Below are 16,454 nucleotides of genomic sequence, written 5' to 3'. Positions count from 1 at the left end.
GGGGGGGGGGGGTTAGGGGGGGGGTCGTTGTCATTGAGTCACCCCGTTGGAATTTGGAGCCGAGTGACAAATGTTAAAAAGCCCAGAGGGTGGAGCCTACGCGCACCCACACTGGAGCCACACCCATTAAACAGGTGCCCACGTCACGACGCTCAACAACCGTGTCCTTTTTTTAAAAAAAATTTTTTTTTGTCATTACATTAAATAAATTTTCACCAGAATGAGGTTTTTGGAGTGCGTCTCCAAATGTGGATTTCGTTTGACAGAAGTCGTGGCTGTGACTCATAAAAGTCTTCTCAAGAGTCACGCTTTCAAATCTTCAACTCTCGAAGATTTGCTCCCACACATCAATCAACCCCCCCCCCACCCCAGTCACGTCACGTGTGTCCCAATATCATCTACGCAGACTACTTTCCGGTTGTAAATCCAAAAGCATTGCGCCCCGCGGACAAACAAGCCGTGTAATGAGTTTGGGGCGAAACTCTTGTCGCCGTTTGCAACAAAAAAGCGCCGTTGAAGTTGCGGCTCATGCTTGCTGCCGCAAGTCAGATACTGTATGAAAGCCGGCGCGCTCTCTCCTGTTCCACCTGGTTGCCCCCACCGACTGACACTTGGTAATGCGGGCTGGGTATTAGCCGTCCTGAGGAACGGTGGGGGTGTGTGTGTGGGGGGGGGCATTTCACTCTCCTGTTCCACTCGACTAGCTGGCAGACAGGAAGAGAACACAGCGCAGTGCCTGTTGATAACAACGGGAATGAGACTCGATGATTTGACGATGTGAGGAGAATATTGGGAGGGAGGAAGAAAATAGGGCGCCTGTGGGGAGGGGGGGGAGTGTTTGAATTACTCAAGCTTTCTTTTTTTGTAGTCAACTATAACTTGATCCTAGTCGAGTTAAAGTGATTCAATGACATCATGAATATACAGTATTCCCTTGTTTATGGCGATTAATGGGGACCAAAACCAAAACGGCGATAAACGAAAATCCGCGAAGTAGCGACCAATTAACATATATATGAGAAAAAAAAATTGCCCCGCGTGGGCCTTTGCGCTTGAGCAGAGCGCAGAGTCAATTAAGGTTGTTTGGACAATTAAGGATGGAGAGACCTGCTTTTGTTCTTGTAAGTCTTTCTCTCTCTTTCTGTGGACTTAAAAAAACAAAAAAAACAAAAAACAAACAAACAAAAAAAAACAATATATATATATATATATATATATATATATATATATATATATGTTTTTTTATGAATGTTTGAAAAAATCTGCGATGCACCGAAGCTGCGATAAACGAAGCGAGGGATCGCTGTATATATATTTTTTCAGCACAGAACAGCGACCGCTAATGTTAGCGTTGAGCCACGGACTGTTTTTTTTTTTTTTTTTTTTTTCGTATTTAAGAATGGACTTGCCCCATTTCGTAAATGAACATGCTACTTGTCCGATTTCCATGTGGGGACATTTGTCACATTTGTGCCGACGGTCCCGTTGTCCCAACGTGAATAATTGAACAACCGGCTAGCCGCTGATGCTAACCGCTACGCTCTCGGAACCAACGCAGACGCATCAACATCACGTCGCCCTGTTCCTTGGACATTTCGTTGCGCCGCACAATGTCAGAGCACCGGACGAGAAGGAACACACTTCAAAATCCAATTCAAGAATCTCGAGGCCATCGACTTGCTTCGCTAGGTGCCGCCGTTTCGGTTCACACGGACGATCAAACGGGCTCGGCGGTTCACTCGAAAAAGGAGACAACGTGCCCAAACCTGCGTCAAAGTGCCACTCGTGCTCTTCGGCCGACGACACCCGCGCCGCCATCACCGCCGCCAGGGCGGCGACCACAGAAAAAGGTGTGAGCCACCCGGCCGGCCTGGCCATGACTGCAGCGGCGCGCCCCGTTAGCTGCCCGCAGACGCAATGCTAGCCGCAGGCATTCCTGTCGACGAGACAAAGGAAAAGAAGAAACATTTAGAAACAGTCGACGATCTCAGTGAGCCTAAACCGTGAAACGTGACACCTCGACTCTGCTTTCATAAATCGTCACTGGAATAAAATACAAAGTGAACCGCATCTGGTCCGCAGAGTTTGTTTTTCCTCCAGGAACAAATTGCGCTTGACGACTAGCCTAGCATCGCCGTCTTTTGATAATTCTCTTAGCAAATAACATAAGATGTCCTTTATTTTGTCCCACACTGGGGAAATTTACAGCCTCCAGCAGCAAGAATGTAGGTAGAAAGAAGAAGGAAGAAAAAAAAAAAACAACCAACACCGTTCAATTAAGTGCAATAAATAAAACAAAGAGCGAGCACAAAGCCAAAAGTGCCCAAAGCCACTTTGAGGCGCTAATTTGTTCCTCCGTTTTTGGCCCTGCTGGGTGACAATGATGCTTTTGTCGCCGATAGAAAAGAACTCCAGCGGTGATCGAGGACGCTACAATTAGCAAAACATTTACTTTGGCGGCTGCTCCCCCCCCATCCACCCCAACCCCCTCCCCCGAGGACTATTTTCCAAATAGCTGATATCAAACTGGCTTTCACGTCATTGGATGGGTTGATCCAGCCGGCGGCGGTTGCGCAACAAAGCAAATTAGGTTTGGAGAGATTTTTTAAAAAAATCAAAAATCAATCCGCTCTGAATGGAAGCATTGGAAAAAATAAAAATAAAAAAATCCCCAAACATCTTTTATGTCTCACCGATTGTTTTTTTTTTTGTCAGACAATGCCACTACAATGTTGACAAAGTGACGCGACAGCTGACAGCGCGCATATTTTCCTCATGAAAACGTGTCCGAAGGGGAAGGAGTCCAGTGGTGGCTCGAGGGGAGGAGGAAAGACGATCGGCTCGAGTCTGAAGTGGGAACGACAGCTGGGAGCGGCACAGAGTTCAACTTCGTCCCCTCGAGTTAGACCGAGCCGGCCGACAGCTGACGCGCAGCTGTAGCGGCAGCGGGACGAGGAGAGGGCGGAGTCAAATACGCGTGGAAAGCGAGTCGAGCCTCTCCTCTGTGATTTATGCGTCGGCCTTCGTCGCCGCGGGATTCTTCGAGCGATTCTTTAAACTGGTTGACGGTAATTCGTAGGGATTAGCATTTGATCGTTTATGACTCCGATGATTTGTGCCGGGGGAAGACGCGACAAATTGTTTTGGAGAAACTGAGGGCGACTGATCCGCACGGCGGGCGTAATCGGATCGCATGTTTCCAGGCTGACGTTTTCGATTCCACGAGCATCCATAGAGAAATGCAAAATCTCAACGTTATTCAGTCAAATTGACGCCACATGATCTGCTTTCAGGGGCCGAATAAAATGACGCAGCGGGGCCAGATCCGGCCACCGGGGCCTTGCGTTTGACACCGGTGAACAAAAGAACAGGAGCAATGACGACCTTGTGGACTTACAGCCTCGGAAAGAATGAAAACATGAGGGCAAAGGGCTAGCGAAGAGCGCAGAAAGGCCGTCACAGTCGCTTCAGCTGTCTCGAGTTGGTCCTTAAAAAAAAAAAAAAAAGGGGGGGGGGGTGGGTACACCCCCGCATGTGTTCCCAGTCTGGCGTTTTTTGAGCACAGTTAAGAGCTGAGAAGCTCCACTGATGGGGGTGTTACTTGTCATCGGCGCACATGGCCAGCGGCTATGTTTTTTTTTTTTTTTTCTCAAAGTATCTCACAGCACACATCACGGAGAGGAGGACATCACCACATTAAAAAAAAAAATAAAAATTACAGCCAAGACAAATGTTTTGGCAAGCAGGGACCAAAGTGTCCGCAGCCATCCGAGACCACGTTTTGCTGGCGACGTCAAGTGGTGTGCTGAACAGCTGCGGTTGGCGCTCGGGCCGATGGGAGAGGAAAGGACCGCTTTTGCTCTGACGTTTTGTCTTGGCTGCGCTCGTGAATGCACATGTGAGCAGCTGCTCTTACTTGCCTGGAAATGAAAAGGAAAAACTAAACAAAACAAAAAAAAATTAAAAAACGAGGATCGGATCAGCCTCTTATTAGTTTGCATCATTGCCTCATTGAGGACTTGCTAAGATGAGACGTAATGGCAGAAGCATCGGCGGAGATCCAAAACAGGAGAAGATTTGTTTGTTGGGGTGATTAAGCGTCCGCTAATTGCAGTTTCAAGCACGGTTCCCTCGGTGGAACTGAGGTCATGTGGCACTTGGACTTACAGCTCAGGTGGACGCTTCATCCAGGCCAGGACAAATCGAAAACAGATTCTCATGCGCCATGCCGACCCGTTTGTTACATCACCGACCGTTTTGCTACTGTGCTCAGACCGAGCCAAACGAACGGAACCAAGGCGGGAAAAACAAGCTAACTCAACAAAAGCGTACATCCTGTTATATTTATTGTATATTTTCAGAATATCAGTACCGGACCACTACCCTCTAAGTATATCTGATCGTTGTTATTTCATGTTAGCTTGGTAAACTTTCGCTAGCTTACGCTGGCCCTCATACCGGGATCTCTCTTATGTTGTTTCAGCGATTCACACAAAGGGAACAAAGTAATGTCACAAGCACTTTGAAGTTATTTTGTAAAAAAAAAATCTCAGCACACTCGACACCCACCCAAATAAAATAAATAAATAAACAAATAAATAAATAGGCGCCATTTTGGATTCAAATGCTAGCAACTGTTTCACAACTGCCACACCTTTGCTCGCTCACCTTGTATACGTCAAATAAAATAAAAAATCCAACGTTTACAGGCCCCAACGCCAATTTTTACAACGACTCCAACTCACATAAACGTATGAGAGCAGATCTCTCAAGTAGTGAATCGTTGGTGTACGGCGGCTATTAAGCAAAAAGGCTTCTGAAGGCTGTGCCGGCGGCCTCCTTGTGTGCTCACAGTCGGAGTCTCTCCCGGTTTGCGGCTGCAAAGGCTTTGAAAGATGTAAAAAATAACAAATTGGAAATTTGAAAGAAGGTTTTGATGAAATGAGGACAAGCGGCATGCTCCCATTTAGCACGTCGCTTATCGTTGACGAACAGGTGATGTACGTTCGGAAAAAAAAAAAAAGAGTCACAGTGCTTTCTTTATCGAGGCACATCTGTACCACGTTTACGCAAGTCATCTATCCAATAACATGAATTTCATGGCAGCCGTGCCAAGACAAAAAAAAAAAAAAAAAACATCATCTGCTACTAATACAAATGTGAGCCGCGTGCTAAGCGTCTAATATCAACTTGGAGGTTTGGGGCTTTGCTAAGGGCACCTTGGCAGCGTTTTGGAAGTCAACTGGCCTCCCTCCAGCAGCAAACCACCCCCCCTGCTTTCCATTTTCTTGATCAAAACCAACGGCGGGAATGAAAATGAAAGGGAGATTGTCTCCTCGTGCCCCGGTTGGCTTTCCTCAAAAATCGCGTGTGGACATTCGTTCGAGTCGCGGGGCTGGCTGTGCGTTTGGCTCCAAACGTTTCAAGTGGGGAGCAGGCGGACTGATTTATTTTATTTATTTTATTTTTTATAATGTGAGAGCCCACAAATAAAGAAAATAAAAACAACGCCTCCGTTTAATAGAGTGTTGAAACACGCGCGCTAGCAGCGCACACCCGCATTAACGACAATGTCTGTTGTGGTACCGTGAATGGCCTGCGAGAGGCGACACAGTGCCACTCCACGCTGATGGAAAATACAAAGAAGAGGAAAGTGCCCGCGTAGAAGAAGATATGAAATCATCTCGGCCAAACGTTAGCTCATCTGGTTACGACATAGCAGAGACGAGCTATTTGTCATTTCTACTTCAGTAACAGCGTGCGCTATGGCTAGCTTCCCAAATATTGTTCCGCTTCACGTCACAATCACGGGACATCAACATTTCGGATCGTATATTTGATTGGCTGGGATGGAAATGCTCAAACCGAGTTGGTATGAGCGTCATATGCTTCCTCTGTTAAAAGTTGACTCATGGCCACAGGGGACATCGGGAGTAGCGAGCTCTTTATTTTGGACTTCCTTCCGACACACACTGTAGCTGAAGGGAAGGAAGTATGAATGATTTTCCCCGCAGCGCTTCGGTTGATGAGGAGGGGGGGGCAACCGGGCGCTCCGGGTCATTTGGTGTATTTTCCTGAAAACTGTTTCCATTTTTTATTTTTTTGTTGTTGCTGTGAGACTCAAAGTGAGGAAACGTGCGAGTCCACCAGCAAGGACATTTTGAAGTGGCCATGCGGTTTCTGCCTACTGTGTTTGTTGATGTGTTAATGGATAACATGTACTTTGAATCAGTAATCGTTTCACCTTTGCTTCGCCTGACGTGAACCAACTCGTCCGCGGTACATCTGCAAAGCCTTGGAATAAACACTGGCCCACGTCGACAACCGTACGGGGTCTGAGAATCATCGCATTAGCATTTAAGCTAGTTGGAACCATTTAGCGACGCAAAATGTTCCGCATCTAAAGCATCCGGGCCAATTAAATCTGTGTTGAAAGACTTTAAAATTCATCAAATACTTGACAAACTTTAAAGGCAATGACCGATAACTAAATTCAGTTCCGTTGACCACTTTGAGTATTAGCGATAACACCGATGCTAACGGGTGAGACGGCGCAAAACAAAAATTCACTAAATCTAGGTTGGGAAAATTAATTTACAGACTTGATTTTCATGTCTTAAAAAGAAGTGTGTGGGAGTTAAGATTATTGAAACGACCGCGGAAAGCAACATTAGCACTGACGCTAGCGCTAACAGCTTTCCAAGATGGGGGGGAAAGTGCCAAGCAGCCCGTGAAAAATGAGACTTGCCTGGCACGGTCAAACATTGAACAGAGTTGCACTACATGAGCGACTTACAAAAAAAAACAAAACATGATTTGTAATTTTATTAAGAGGAGTAGTCATCAACAAGCAGCAAAAAAATCAGAAGAGCTACAAGTTATTTTCCAAGAATTTCGAGAGTCCAAATTTGAAGGCAATCTGCATGACTGTATCTTCTGTTATCTTGAGGTAACCAAGTTAAAAAACGGCGAACGGTCACGGTCGCGCCATCTTAACGCAAAGGCGTCCATGCTGCTACCTGCTCGAGTTGCCGCCGATCCAGGCGTGGCGTCGAGATGCTTTTTCTCAGCCACACGACAGGATGCAAAAGCAAAGCGGAGCGCGAGCGGTCAACCTCGGTCATCAAATTCTACACTTGCGTGTCACACGAATCCTCTATACAAGGAAATGGGAGTCACCGCCGTGGTATGTCGCACTACTATGAGTTGTGAGGCGGGCGGGGGGGGGGGGTGGATGCTGGCAGACGGAGAGATCACGAGTTCCGACTGAGGCGCGGGTGCAATGAAAGTGAAGCACTTTGCCTCAAAAGAAAGAAAGAAAGTGAGCGGGCGGGCGAGCAAGGCGGAAGAAAGCACGTCGAGGGGAACATTTCCTGGAATAATTTGTGAGCCGTTAAGACAGCTATGCCGTTTGCCGACCCCCCCCAAAAAAGCGCACAAGCAGTTTAATAACTGCACAAATTCACAAGGTCTTATTGGCGGAGATCTACGAGTCGAGCAGCGGTGAAAGGAATGAAGGCAATAAGATTGGGAGTTTGCCGGCGCGAAACGCCGCGCGAGTGCAATCAATGAGGACTCGCAGTTTCACTGGCACCCTCAATGTCAGCACTGCAGGCGGAAGTTTATGAGAGAGGGGGGGGGGGGGCAAATGGTGACTGATGACCACGGCTCGTGCTGCCAGACCTAGTCTGGCTTCATCAGCGGCAGTCGCATTCGCTACAAGGTGAAAGAAAACATCGTGACCAGCTGCAGGCCAAAAGCGCATTTTCTTTTACGACCCCCCCTCCATAAAAAAGACACACACACACACACAAAAGAAAAAAACATCCCATAAATTCATCCAACTTTGTGTTCATGGCAATCCTTGGCAGAGGATATGATCCGTAACTCACAACAAGTAGTTCACGTTAAAAACTGGAATGGCTGCCAAGGTTGAATTGGGGAGGGGTTGCTTGTCTGCGTGTCTGAATGTCAGCAAGGCCGCCCGTGCTCGGGTTCACCGATGGAAGGTGACGGAAAACGAGCGCTAATTAGGCTGAGGAGGAGCGGGGGCCATTGGGACTCACTATTCGAGGAGGTGCGAGGATGAGGGGGGGGGGCTGAAAATAGGAGGTTATACCGAGCATCATGCACAAATGAATTTCAGCAATTTTATGGCACTTCTCTCCAAAATGACGACACGATAAGAAAACAAGCACTATTTTTATACTTTTTTTTTGTTTGTTTGTTTAAATTGTAATATTTTTTACACTGTAAAATGTCCGTTTACCCACGCGGGAAAAAAAAAAAAACAATTTAAACGTCAGTAGCTCATTTCCGCCAGTGGATTTTTTTTTCCAACAGTTAAAAAAATAAAAAATACACAATTTAAACATAATCTATGGTCACGAGCTATGGGTCGTGACCGAAAGAACGAGATCCCGGATACAAGCGGCCGAAATGAGTTTTCTCCGCAGGGAGTCCGGGCTCTCCCTTAGAGATAAGGTGAGAAGCTCGGTCATCCGGGAGGGGCTCCGAGTCGAGCCGCTTCTCCTCCACATCGAGAGGAGCCAGATGAGGTGGCTTGGGCATCTGATTCGGATGCCTCCTGAACGCCTCCCTGGTGAGGTGTTCCGGGCATGTCCCACCTGGAGGAGACCCCGAGGAAGACCCAGGACACGCTGGGGAGACTATGTCACCCAGCTGGCCTGGGAACGTCTCGGGATCCCCCGGGGAGAGCTGGAAGAAGTAGCTAGGGAGAGGGAAGTCTGGGCTTCCCTGCTAAAGCTGTTGCCCCCGCGACCCGGCCCCGGATAAGCGATAGAAGATGGATGGATGGATGGACAATTTAAACGTCAGTAGCTCATTTCCGCCAGTAGATTTTTTTTTTCAACAGTTAAAAAAAAAAAAAAATCAACATTTTCAGACCACCTTCATGCACAAGACCATCGACAGGCAACGTTTTGAAAAACTGTTCAATTAAGTCCCCGTCTCACTCGGCGGGAATCTAAAAGTTGGCTCAAGTATTTCTGACACAAATTCACCTTCATGATTTCTTTGCTAAGCGCTGTTAAAAAGATCAGATCGTAGATTCAAAACAATGTTTGGAACAATCACGGCAGCACCCTTAAAAAATAATCGACACTCGGGGGAGGGGGGCGGGGTGGTTAATCCTCTAATCCTCATCAGGAGCCGTTCTGGTATGTTGCATGAGTATAATCTCTCGAGGTTTAATGAGATGTGGTCGACAATTAGAAAAGTAACGAAAGTTACACGTTTGATTAAAAAGGAGACATACGGGATTAGACTTTTTTTTTTTTAATCTAAACACCAGCTTCCTGTCTAAAAGGTACAATGGCAAGCGTGGCTTTTGTTACCATGACAACCGGGGCAGCGTCAGGGCATCGAGGGGAGGCGAGGGGTCGCCTGTTCCCAAGCAGCCCAGAATTCATTCATTCATTCATCTTCCGAGCCGCTTGATCCTCACTAGGGTCGCGGGGGGTGCTGGAGCCCATCCCAGCTGTCTTCGGGCAGTAGGCGGGGGACACCCTGAATCGGTTGCCAGCCAATCGCAGGGCACACAGAGACGAACAACCATTCGCACTCACACTCACACCTAGGGACAATTTAGAGTGTCCAATCAGCCTGCCACGCATGTTTTTGGAATGTGGGAGGAAACCGGAGCACCCGGAGAAAACCCACGCAGGCCCGGGGAGAACATGCAAACTCCACACAGGGAGGCCGGAGCTGGAATCGAACCCGGTACCTCTGCACTGTGAAGCCCACGTGCTAACCACTGGACTACCGGAATCTCAATTTAAAAAAAAAAAGGTTGATTGTCCTGCATTGTCCTTGCAGATTCACGAAGCGGATCGGTGCATGTGGCGCATGCAGAGGACACTTGGCCCAACGGAATTGTCACCAACTAAACACCACCACGGTGTAGCCTTTCTTTAGAATTTCCAGTGATGTAATAGAATTACACTATCTGATTTTCAGGCCAAGTTTTGTGGTTATTTTAAATATTCCACGTATAATCCCTCTTTGTTTGACGTTTACTTTGACAGAGGGTTGTGCCAGTAAGCAAAAGAGTGAAAAGTGAAACGGCACCGTTTGCACGGCACGCCCGCTTGATTTCACACGGCAGGGTTGTTTTCTCAAGGCCGAAGCGAGTCCAAACTCCACCTCGACGGCATGCGAGTGGGTGAACAAGTTTGGACTGAAAAGGCGGAGGTGGAAGTGTTGTGGGTTCTCACTCTCACATGCGCGCACAAAGTCAAGTCGGGACATGCCAAACGATAGCCTCGCCACTTCACTTTCCCCCTCTCACTTGTTTTGTATAATCCGGCAGGAACGAGAGGTGCGGCGCCTTCGTTTTCGTTCCGACGCTAAAATGCGACGACCAATGCGAGCCCTCGCGCGCTTCTGCGCTTTTCATTTCGACAGGCCCGGCCCGGTTGGGGGCTTCATTGATTTAATCACGCCGTTTGCAAACAATCAACTCTCAGGTGTTGCGCAACGGGCTGCCGATACCGTTACCATGACAACAGCTTTACCTGGGCCAAAAGGCCTTTTCTCTTGTCGACAGTTTTTTTTTTTTGGCCTGAGGAATTATTTGCACTGCGGCTCCAGTTAAAGGATGCCTGATTGATTTATTAAAGAAGCGTTTTTTTTGGTCACGCCACGAATCAATTTGAAGCGTTTCTAATTTGTATCGCACGCCCGTATCGGTGTTGCTTTAATTCCTGAAAGTTTTTGCAGGTTTTAATTTTCTAAGCGCTGAGAAGCAACTCAACCGGGGAGGCGGTCGCGACCTTTGCATCTCGCCGCTAATGAGAAAAGCGGCAGTGTTCAAACTCCAAATGAGGCAGGAGCAAATATGCGCTCACATTAACGTGTGGACGTTTGTGGATGCTTCAGGTTGGAGTTGGGCAGAGAATCCCCCCCCCCCCCCAATTCAATTTGCACCGCCGTGCGAGCGAGCAGAAGCATGCGACGTGTAAACGCCACTTAATCGAAAAAAAAAGAAGAAAAAAATCCTGAGGAGTAGCGAGACTGAGCGACTGCAATGAAGCGGAGGAACTTTTTTGGGGGGGGGAAGGGGGGCAGCTGGCCAGGAGAGGCCAACGTGATTTCAAAAGCGGAATGGAAAGACGAATCGCAGGATAAAAGTGGACCGGGAACCAGTTTGGTGGAGCTCAGCTGTCTGATTCACGCCGAGAAAACTCAACTGAGGTACACGCCCACATTTTTCCCTCTCTTTCCATTCAAAGTCTGTCAATTGGGTGGCGCACCTGCGGTGTGCTAAACGGATCTTTTACCCACCTTGGCTGAAAAAAAAAAAAAAAAATTCAAGTCGAGACTTTCCCGTTAGCCTATCCCAGCTGTCTACGGACAGTAGGCCGAGGACACCCTGAACCGGTTGCAGGGCATCACAGAGACTAACAACCATCCGCGCTCACATTGACACCGAGGGACAATTTAGAGCGTCCAATCAGCCTGCCATGCACGTTTTTGAAACGTGGGAGGATTACCCGGAGAAAACCCACGCAGGGGTGAACATCCAAACTCCACACAGGAAGGGCCGGGGATTGAACCCACGACCTCTGCACGGTGAGGTCAACGCGCTAACCACTTGAGCACCGAGCTGCTGACAATGAATGATACTTATTTTATTCATTCATTCATTCATCTTCCAAGCCGCTTGATCCTCACTAGGGTCGCGGGGGGTGCTGGAGCCTATCCCAGCCGTCTTCGGGCAGTAGGCGTGGGACACCCGGAATCGGTTGCCAGCCAATCGCAGGGCACACAGAAACGAACAACCATTCGCACTCACACTCACACCTAGGGACAATTTAGAGTGTTCAATCAGCCTGCCACGCATGTTTTTGGAATGTGGGAGGAAACCGGAGCACCCGGAGAAAACCCACGCCGGCCCGGGGAGAACATGCAAACTCCACACAGGGAGGCCGGAGCTGGAACGAACCCGGTACCTCTGCACTGTGAAGCCGACGTGCTAACCACTGGATACCGGGCCGCCCGATACTCATTTTATTTTTTTAAAATTTAGGATATTTTGATCTTTCCGCATTTCATTGCCGACGCTCTTAAAAAATGGATAAACTCGATTTAAGATGTTCTGTCGTAAAATTAGCAGTGTTAAAAAAAAAAACGACAACAACAATATCGAGTAGCAAACCAGAAGTGCTCAACTTCAGCCTGTCACCTCAATCACCCCCCCAACCCCCCTCTGCCCCCTCCAGCCCTTCCTCCAGTTCTAAAGCGACTTAAATTACACGGCTCACGACAAGCTCCCCATGCTAATGTGAGCCCCCCCCCGCCCCCCACTCCGTCGTCCCACCCGCGGGCACCCAAAGACACATCAGCCAACTCACAGCTGAGAGGAAAAACGTAGCGTGGCTGCTTCAACTTTGATGCAGAGCACGACTTTGCTGCGCGGTCCAAGTCGTCTACAGCCCCGACATTGCCAGGAGACTTTGGTGATTGATGCGCGCGTTAGTAGACCCCCCCCCCCCCCCCCCCCGCCCCCCCACCCGAGTGGTCTGTATTCATGTGGGAGGTCTTGAGCACATGAAAAAGTAAAAAAAAAAAAAAAAAAAGCTCAAGTTGCATTTTTAAACCCCTTTTTTTTAGGGGGGGGGGCGGTTGTGCAGCCTTTTGTTCTGAGGAAATTCCTGATTTTGCATGTCCACGGTTTTTAAAAAATATATTTTTATTGGGCAATTCATTTCACTGCAGACCGTCTCGCGGTCCAGCGATTTCATCGCACCCCGCAGATTCAAGACGCCCCCGTGCCGGATGCGGCAAAAAAAGCCCAACGTCACCGAGCCTCCGCCATGTTTTCAACCATGAGCTGCGTTTTCTTCACATGCTTGGAACGGCCTAGCGCACAGGTGTCAAACTCGAGGCCCCGGGGGCCAGATCTGGCCCACGAAAGCAAATTAAGCATGTTGACTTCTATGACGCTAGCTAAAATTTGCACCAAATATTCATATGAGGGATCATTTGATAGGCTACATTTCGAAAACAAACCCTAACCCCCCCCCCCCCCCCCCAAGTGGCAATCTAACACTATCAATCCTCGGACTCACTCCCGCAAATAATCTCCGATATGTCATGCTTTTCATCTGCGGGTTTATGACGAGCAGAGCCTGACATCATCTTGTTCATCTTAAATTTCATATGCTGGCGCGGGAGGGTGGGATGGGGTTTCTCTTCGGTGCACCCCCCCCCCCACGCGGGTGGAAAAAAAAAAAACGAGGCCGCGTGCCAAAATGCCATCGGAGACAAATGAGAAATTCTTTGAAGTCGGGCTCAGAAACCAAAATTCGACTATTCACCCCGCACGCACAAGCGGGTGGCGTCGACGCTTATCTTATCACAGTGTCCCTGGCGGCTGGGGGTGTGGGGGGGGGGGGGGCGCTGATAAAACGAGGAGACTGATCACAGGAGATGGATTAGTGGCGGCAGAGGTGGTTATGAATGATGAATCATACAGCGTTGCTTCAAAAAGGGAGACATCGGCCTCGTCTGCCGCCAGGCTGGATGATCGCAGAAAGACAAGTATGTCCGCAAAATATCTGACATAGAATCCCCTTCCCATCTAGTTACCCCCAAACTACCACAATTTGTTTTTAATACGGAAAAATTGTGAAAAACTAAAAGGCAAATATAAACTGGATTTCAAGGGCGGCCCGGTAGTCCAGTGGTTAGCATGTCGGCTTCACAGTGCAGAGGTACAGGGTTCGATTCCAGCTCCGGCCTCCCTGTGTGGAGTTTGCATGTTCTCCCCGGGCCTGCATGGGTTTTCTCCGGGTGCTCCGGTTTCCTCACACATTCCAAAAACATGCATGGCAGGCTGATTGAACACTCTAAATTGTCCCTAGGTGTGAGTGTGAGTGGTTGTTCGTTTCTGCATGCCCTGCGATTGGCTGGCGACCGATTCAGGGTGTCCCCCGCCTACTGCCCGGAGACAGCTGGGATAGGCTCCAGCACCCCCCGCGACCCTCGTGAGGATCAAGCGGTACGGAAGATGAATGAATAAAAAACTGGATTTCGGCCTGTTTTACTGCCACTGCACCGCCCCTCGACGTCAGAGAGGGGGAAATTGGTGGCAATGAACAAAGTGTGGCTGTTGCTGTTCAGGATTTGAGAAGAACAGAGGTGTGTTGGATTTGATACATTTGATCATTATGATTTTTTTTGGGGGGGGGGGGTTAAGAGCGATAAATAAAGAAGTAGCAATGGTTGTTTTCCATTTGTAATTGTAAGGTGGTGATTCAGGTCTACGTTTTCCATGTCCATGGCCACGCCACGCTGGAAAAAAGTGACCGCCGTCTCTATAGTTTTTCTTCTCTTGGTTTTTTTAACCGCCTTGGTTGAATAAAGGTTTTGATTGATTTTTCTGGAGGCGGCGGCGGCGGCTAAGTCCGACTAATCCTGTGATGCTTTATTTCATTTCACGGACTCTTGTGCAACTTTGTATGTCGTCGCTTCCAACAGGTTTTTTTTTTTTCTCAAAACAAGTTCTACAGCGGACGCCTTTTCAAATCAAGGTGACGTGTTATCGTAACAACGAAGACCCCTTGTATTCTATTTTCTTCTATCCTATACCGATCGTTAATTAAAAACGCAGCGTACTTCGGGCTGGGCGTTCATTAATTCGGATATTTGCAGATTTTTGGGGGGTATCGTATTTCCGGCCTTATGTATGGATTTCTTGGATGTGGTATTCTAAAAGTTCTGCGAAGTGCTTCGTTAGAGCTGCAGCGGTTGTGAAAGCACGATATAAATGAAGCTGTATTGTCTTTTGAATTGTATTCCCTTTAGCGGCGCGCCATCTAGTGGATGTATAACGCAACCTCGGCCACTATCGTAGCTTCTATTCTCCGCAGCTGATAATGTGAGGCGCCGTTTATAAGAAAACAGTTTTAACAGAAGCAGCCAATAGGGCAGAACATATCCCAAGAGGGCGGCCCGGTAGTCCAGTGGTTAGCGCGTCGGCTTCACAGTGCAGAGGTACCGGGTTCGATTCCAGCTCCGGCCTCCCTGTGTGGAGTTTGCATGTTCTCCCCGGGCCTGCGTGGGTTTTCTCCGGGTGCTCCGGTTTCCTCCCACATTCCAAAAACATGCATGGCAGGCTGATTGGACGCTCTAAATTGTCCCTAGGTCCGTGGATGGTTGTTCGTCTCTGTGTGCCCTGCGATTGGCTGGCAACTGATTCAGGGTGTCCCCCGCCTACTGCCCGGAGACGGCTGGGATGGGCTCCAGCACCCACCGCGACCCTAGTGAGGATCAAGCGGCTCGGAAAATGGATGGATGGATATCCCAAGAGCAAAACATATCAATCTGAATCGAATTTGTTTCTTTCCAAAATTTTATTCGTTATTTCCTGTGTGGAATGTGTCCCTTTAAGGGGCATGGCCTAGTGAGTGACATCATGAGCTGGAACGGGCTTGGCCCGTTTGCCTGCGTGTGAGCGTCCGGGTGCGAGCGTTCACGTTTCTGGTTTTTATCTTTGACTATTTGTCCCGTTTAATAAATGTTTTCAAGTGCATGTACAAGTGTGGCTCTCCTTGCCCACATGCGAGGGCATTACAGCGCTGTGGCCGAAGCTCATGAATACCGCAAACCTCGGCCTTCAAAAAGTGACGACTTTTTTTTTTTTTAACTTGTAATCATGCTTTGGTGACAAACGCATCACGTAACTTCCGCAAAACTACATTCTGAATGTTTTGGAAGCCCACAAAAACATCATAAATAAAAATAATAGCACAATTCACCCCCGCGGCTTCAAAATATATTAAAAGCAGAACACAAACTCCCATTTAGCGATTTTCTCAAGCCCTTCCACATCCCGGCGCTCCCCCGGGCCGGACCGCACAAGCACATAAACTGCAATTACACAGGGCCAAGGGCTCCCGGGGGGGGGGGGGGGGGGGGGGGGGTGGCGGTAGAAATTAGCAGCCAAAGGGCCATTAACCAAGCAACCGAGCGACCTGAACACACCACCTGGGGATGCGGAAGGGCCCCTCCGCACTGCATACTCCTTCCTTTGCGCTTTTTTGGGTTCATCTTTGCCCAAAAAGGCAAAACGGCTTCAAAAAGCCTATAAAGTTTAAAAAAGCTCTTCTTAGCCAGGCCTGGCATTTCGAGCCGGGAGCCAGTAACACGTCGACTGGTTTTATGTGCCAAGAAAGGTGAGCGCAGCATGAAATTACAGCTACCGTCCATTCTTCCTCGCTTCCCCCCTTTGCAATAAACGCAACGTTGCGTTTCATTTTTTTGCATCACGACAGTTTTGTGCAAAGATTACAGCCACCGTCACCCGAGAGGTAGCCAGAGATTCTTGCGCGAAAGTACCCAGAATACCCGGAGAAAACCCACACAGGCCCCGGGGAGAACATGCAAACTCCACACAGGAAGGCCGGAGCCGGAAATCGAGCCCACGACCT

The 16,454-nt window shown here is 48.5% G+C and overlaps 1 protein-coding gene across 4 annotated transcripts in view; it reads right to left on the bottom strand.

Annotated features, from left to right (window-relative positions):
- ddr1 (discoidin domain receptor tyrosine kinase 1) overlaps positions 1–16,454 on the bottom strand; it is a 46,685-nt gene that overhangs the window by 27,474 nt on the left and 2,757 nt on the right. For all 4 annotated transcript variants that reach the window (XM_052064994.1, XM_052064995.1, XM_052064997.1 and 1 more), the window contains exon 2: positions 1,767–1,936. In XM_052064994.1, coding sequence (XP_051920954.1) covers positions 1,767–1,878 — 112 coding nt within the window. In that variant the 5' untranslated portion in view covers positions 1,879–1,936. The remainder of the gene's footprint in view (positions 1–1,766; positions 1,937–16,454) is intronic.

This window comes from Hippocampus zosterae, chromosome 5 (genome assembly GCF_025434085.1).
Source record: "Hippocampus zosterae strain Florida chromosome 5, ASM2543408v3, whole genome shotgun sequence".
Lineage (NCBI taxonomy): Eukaryota > Metazoa > Chordata > Actinopteri > Syngnathiformes > Syngnathidae > Hippocampus > Hippocampus zosterae.
Note: the sequence above shows the minus strand (reverse complement) of the source record. Positions and strands in the feature narration are given on the sequence as shown.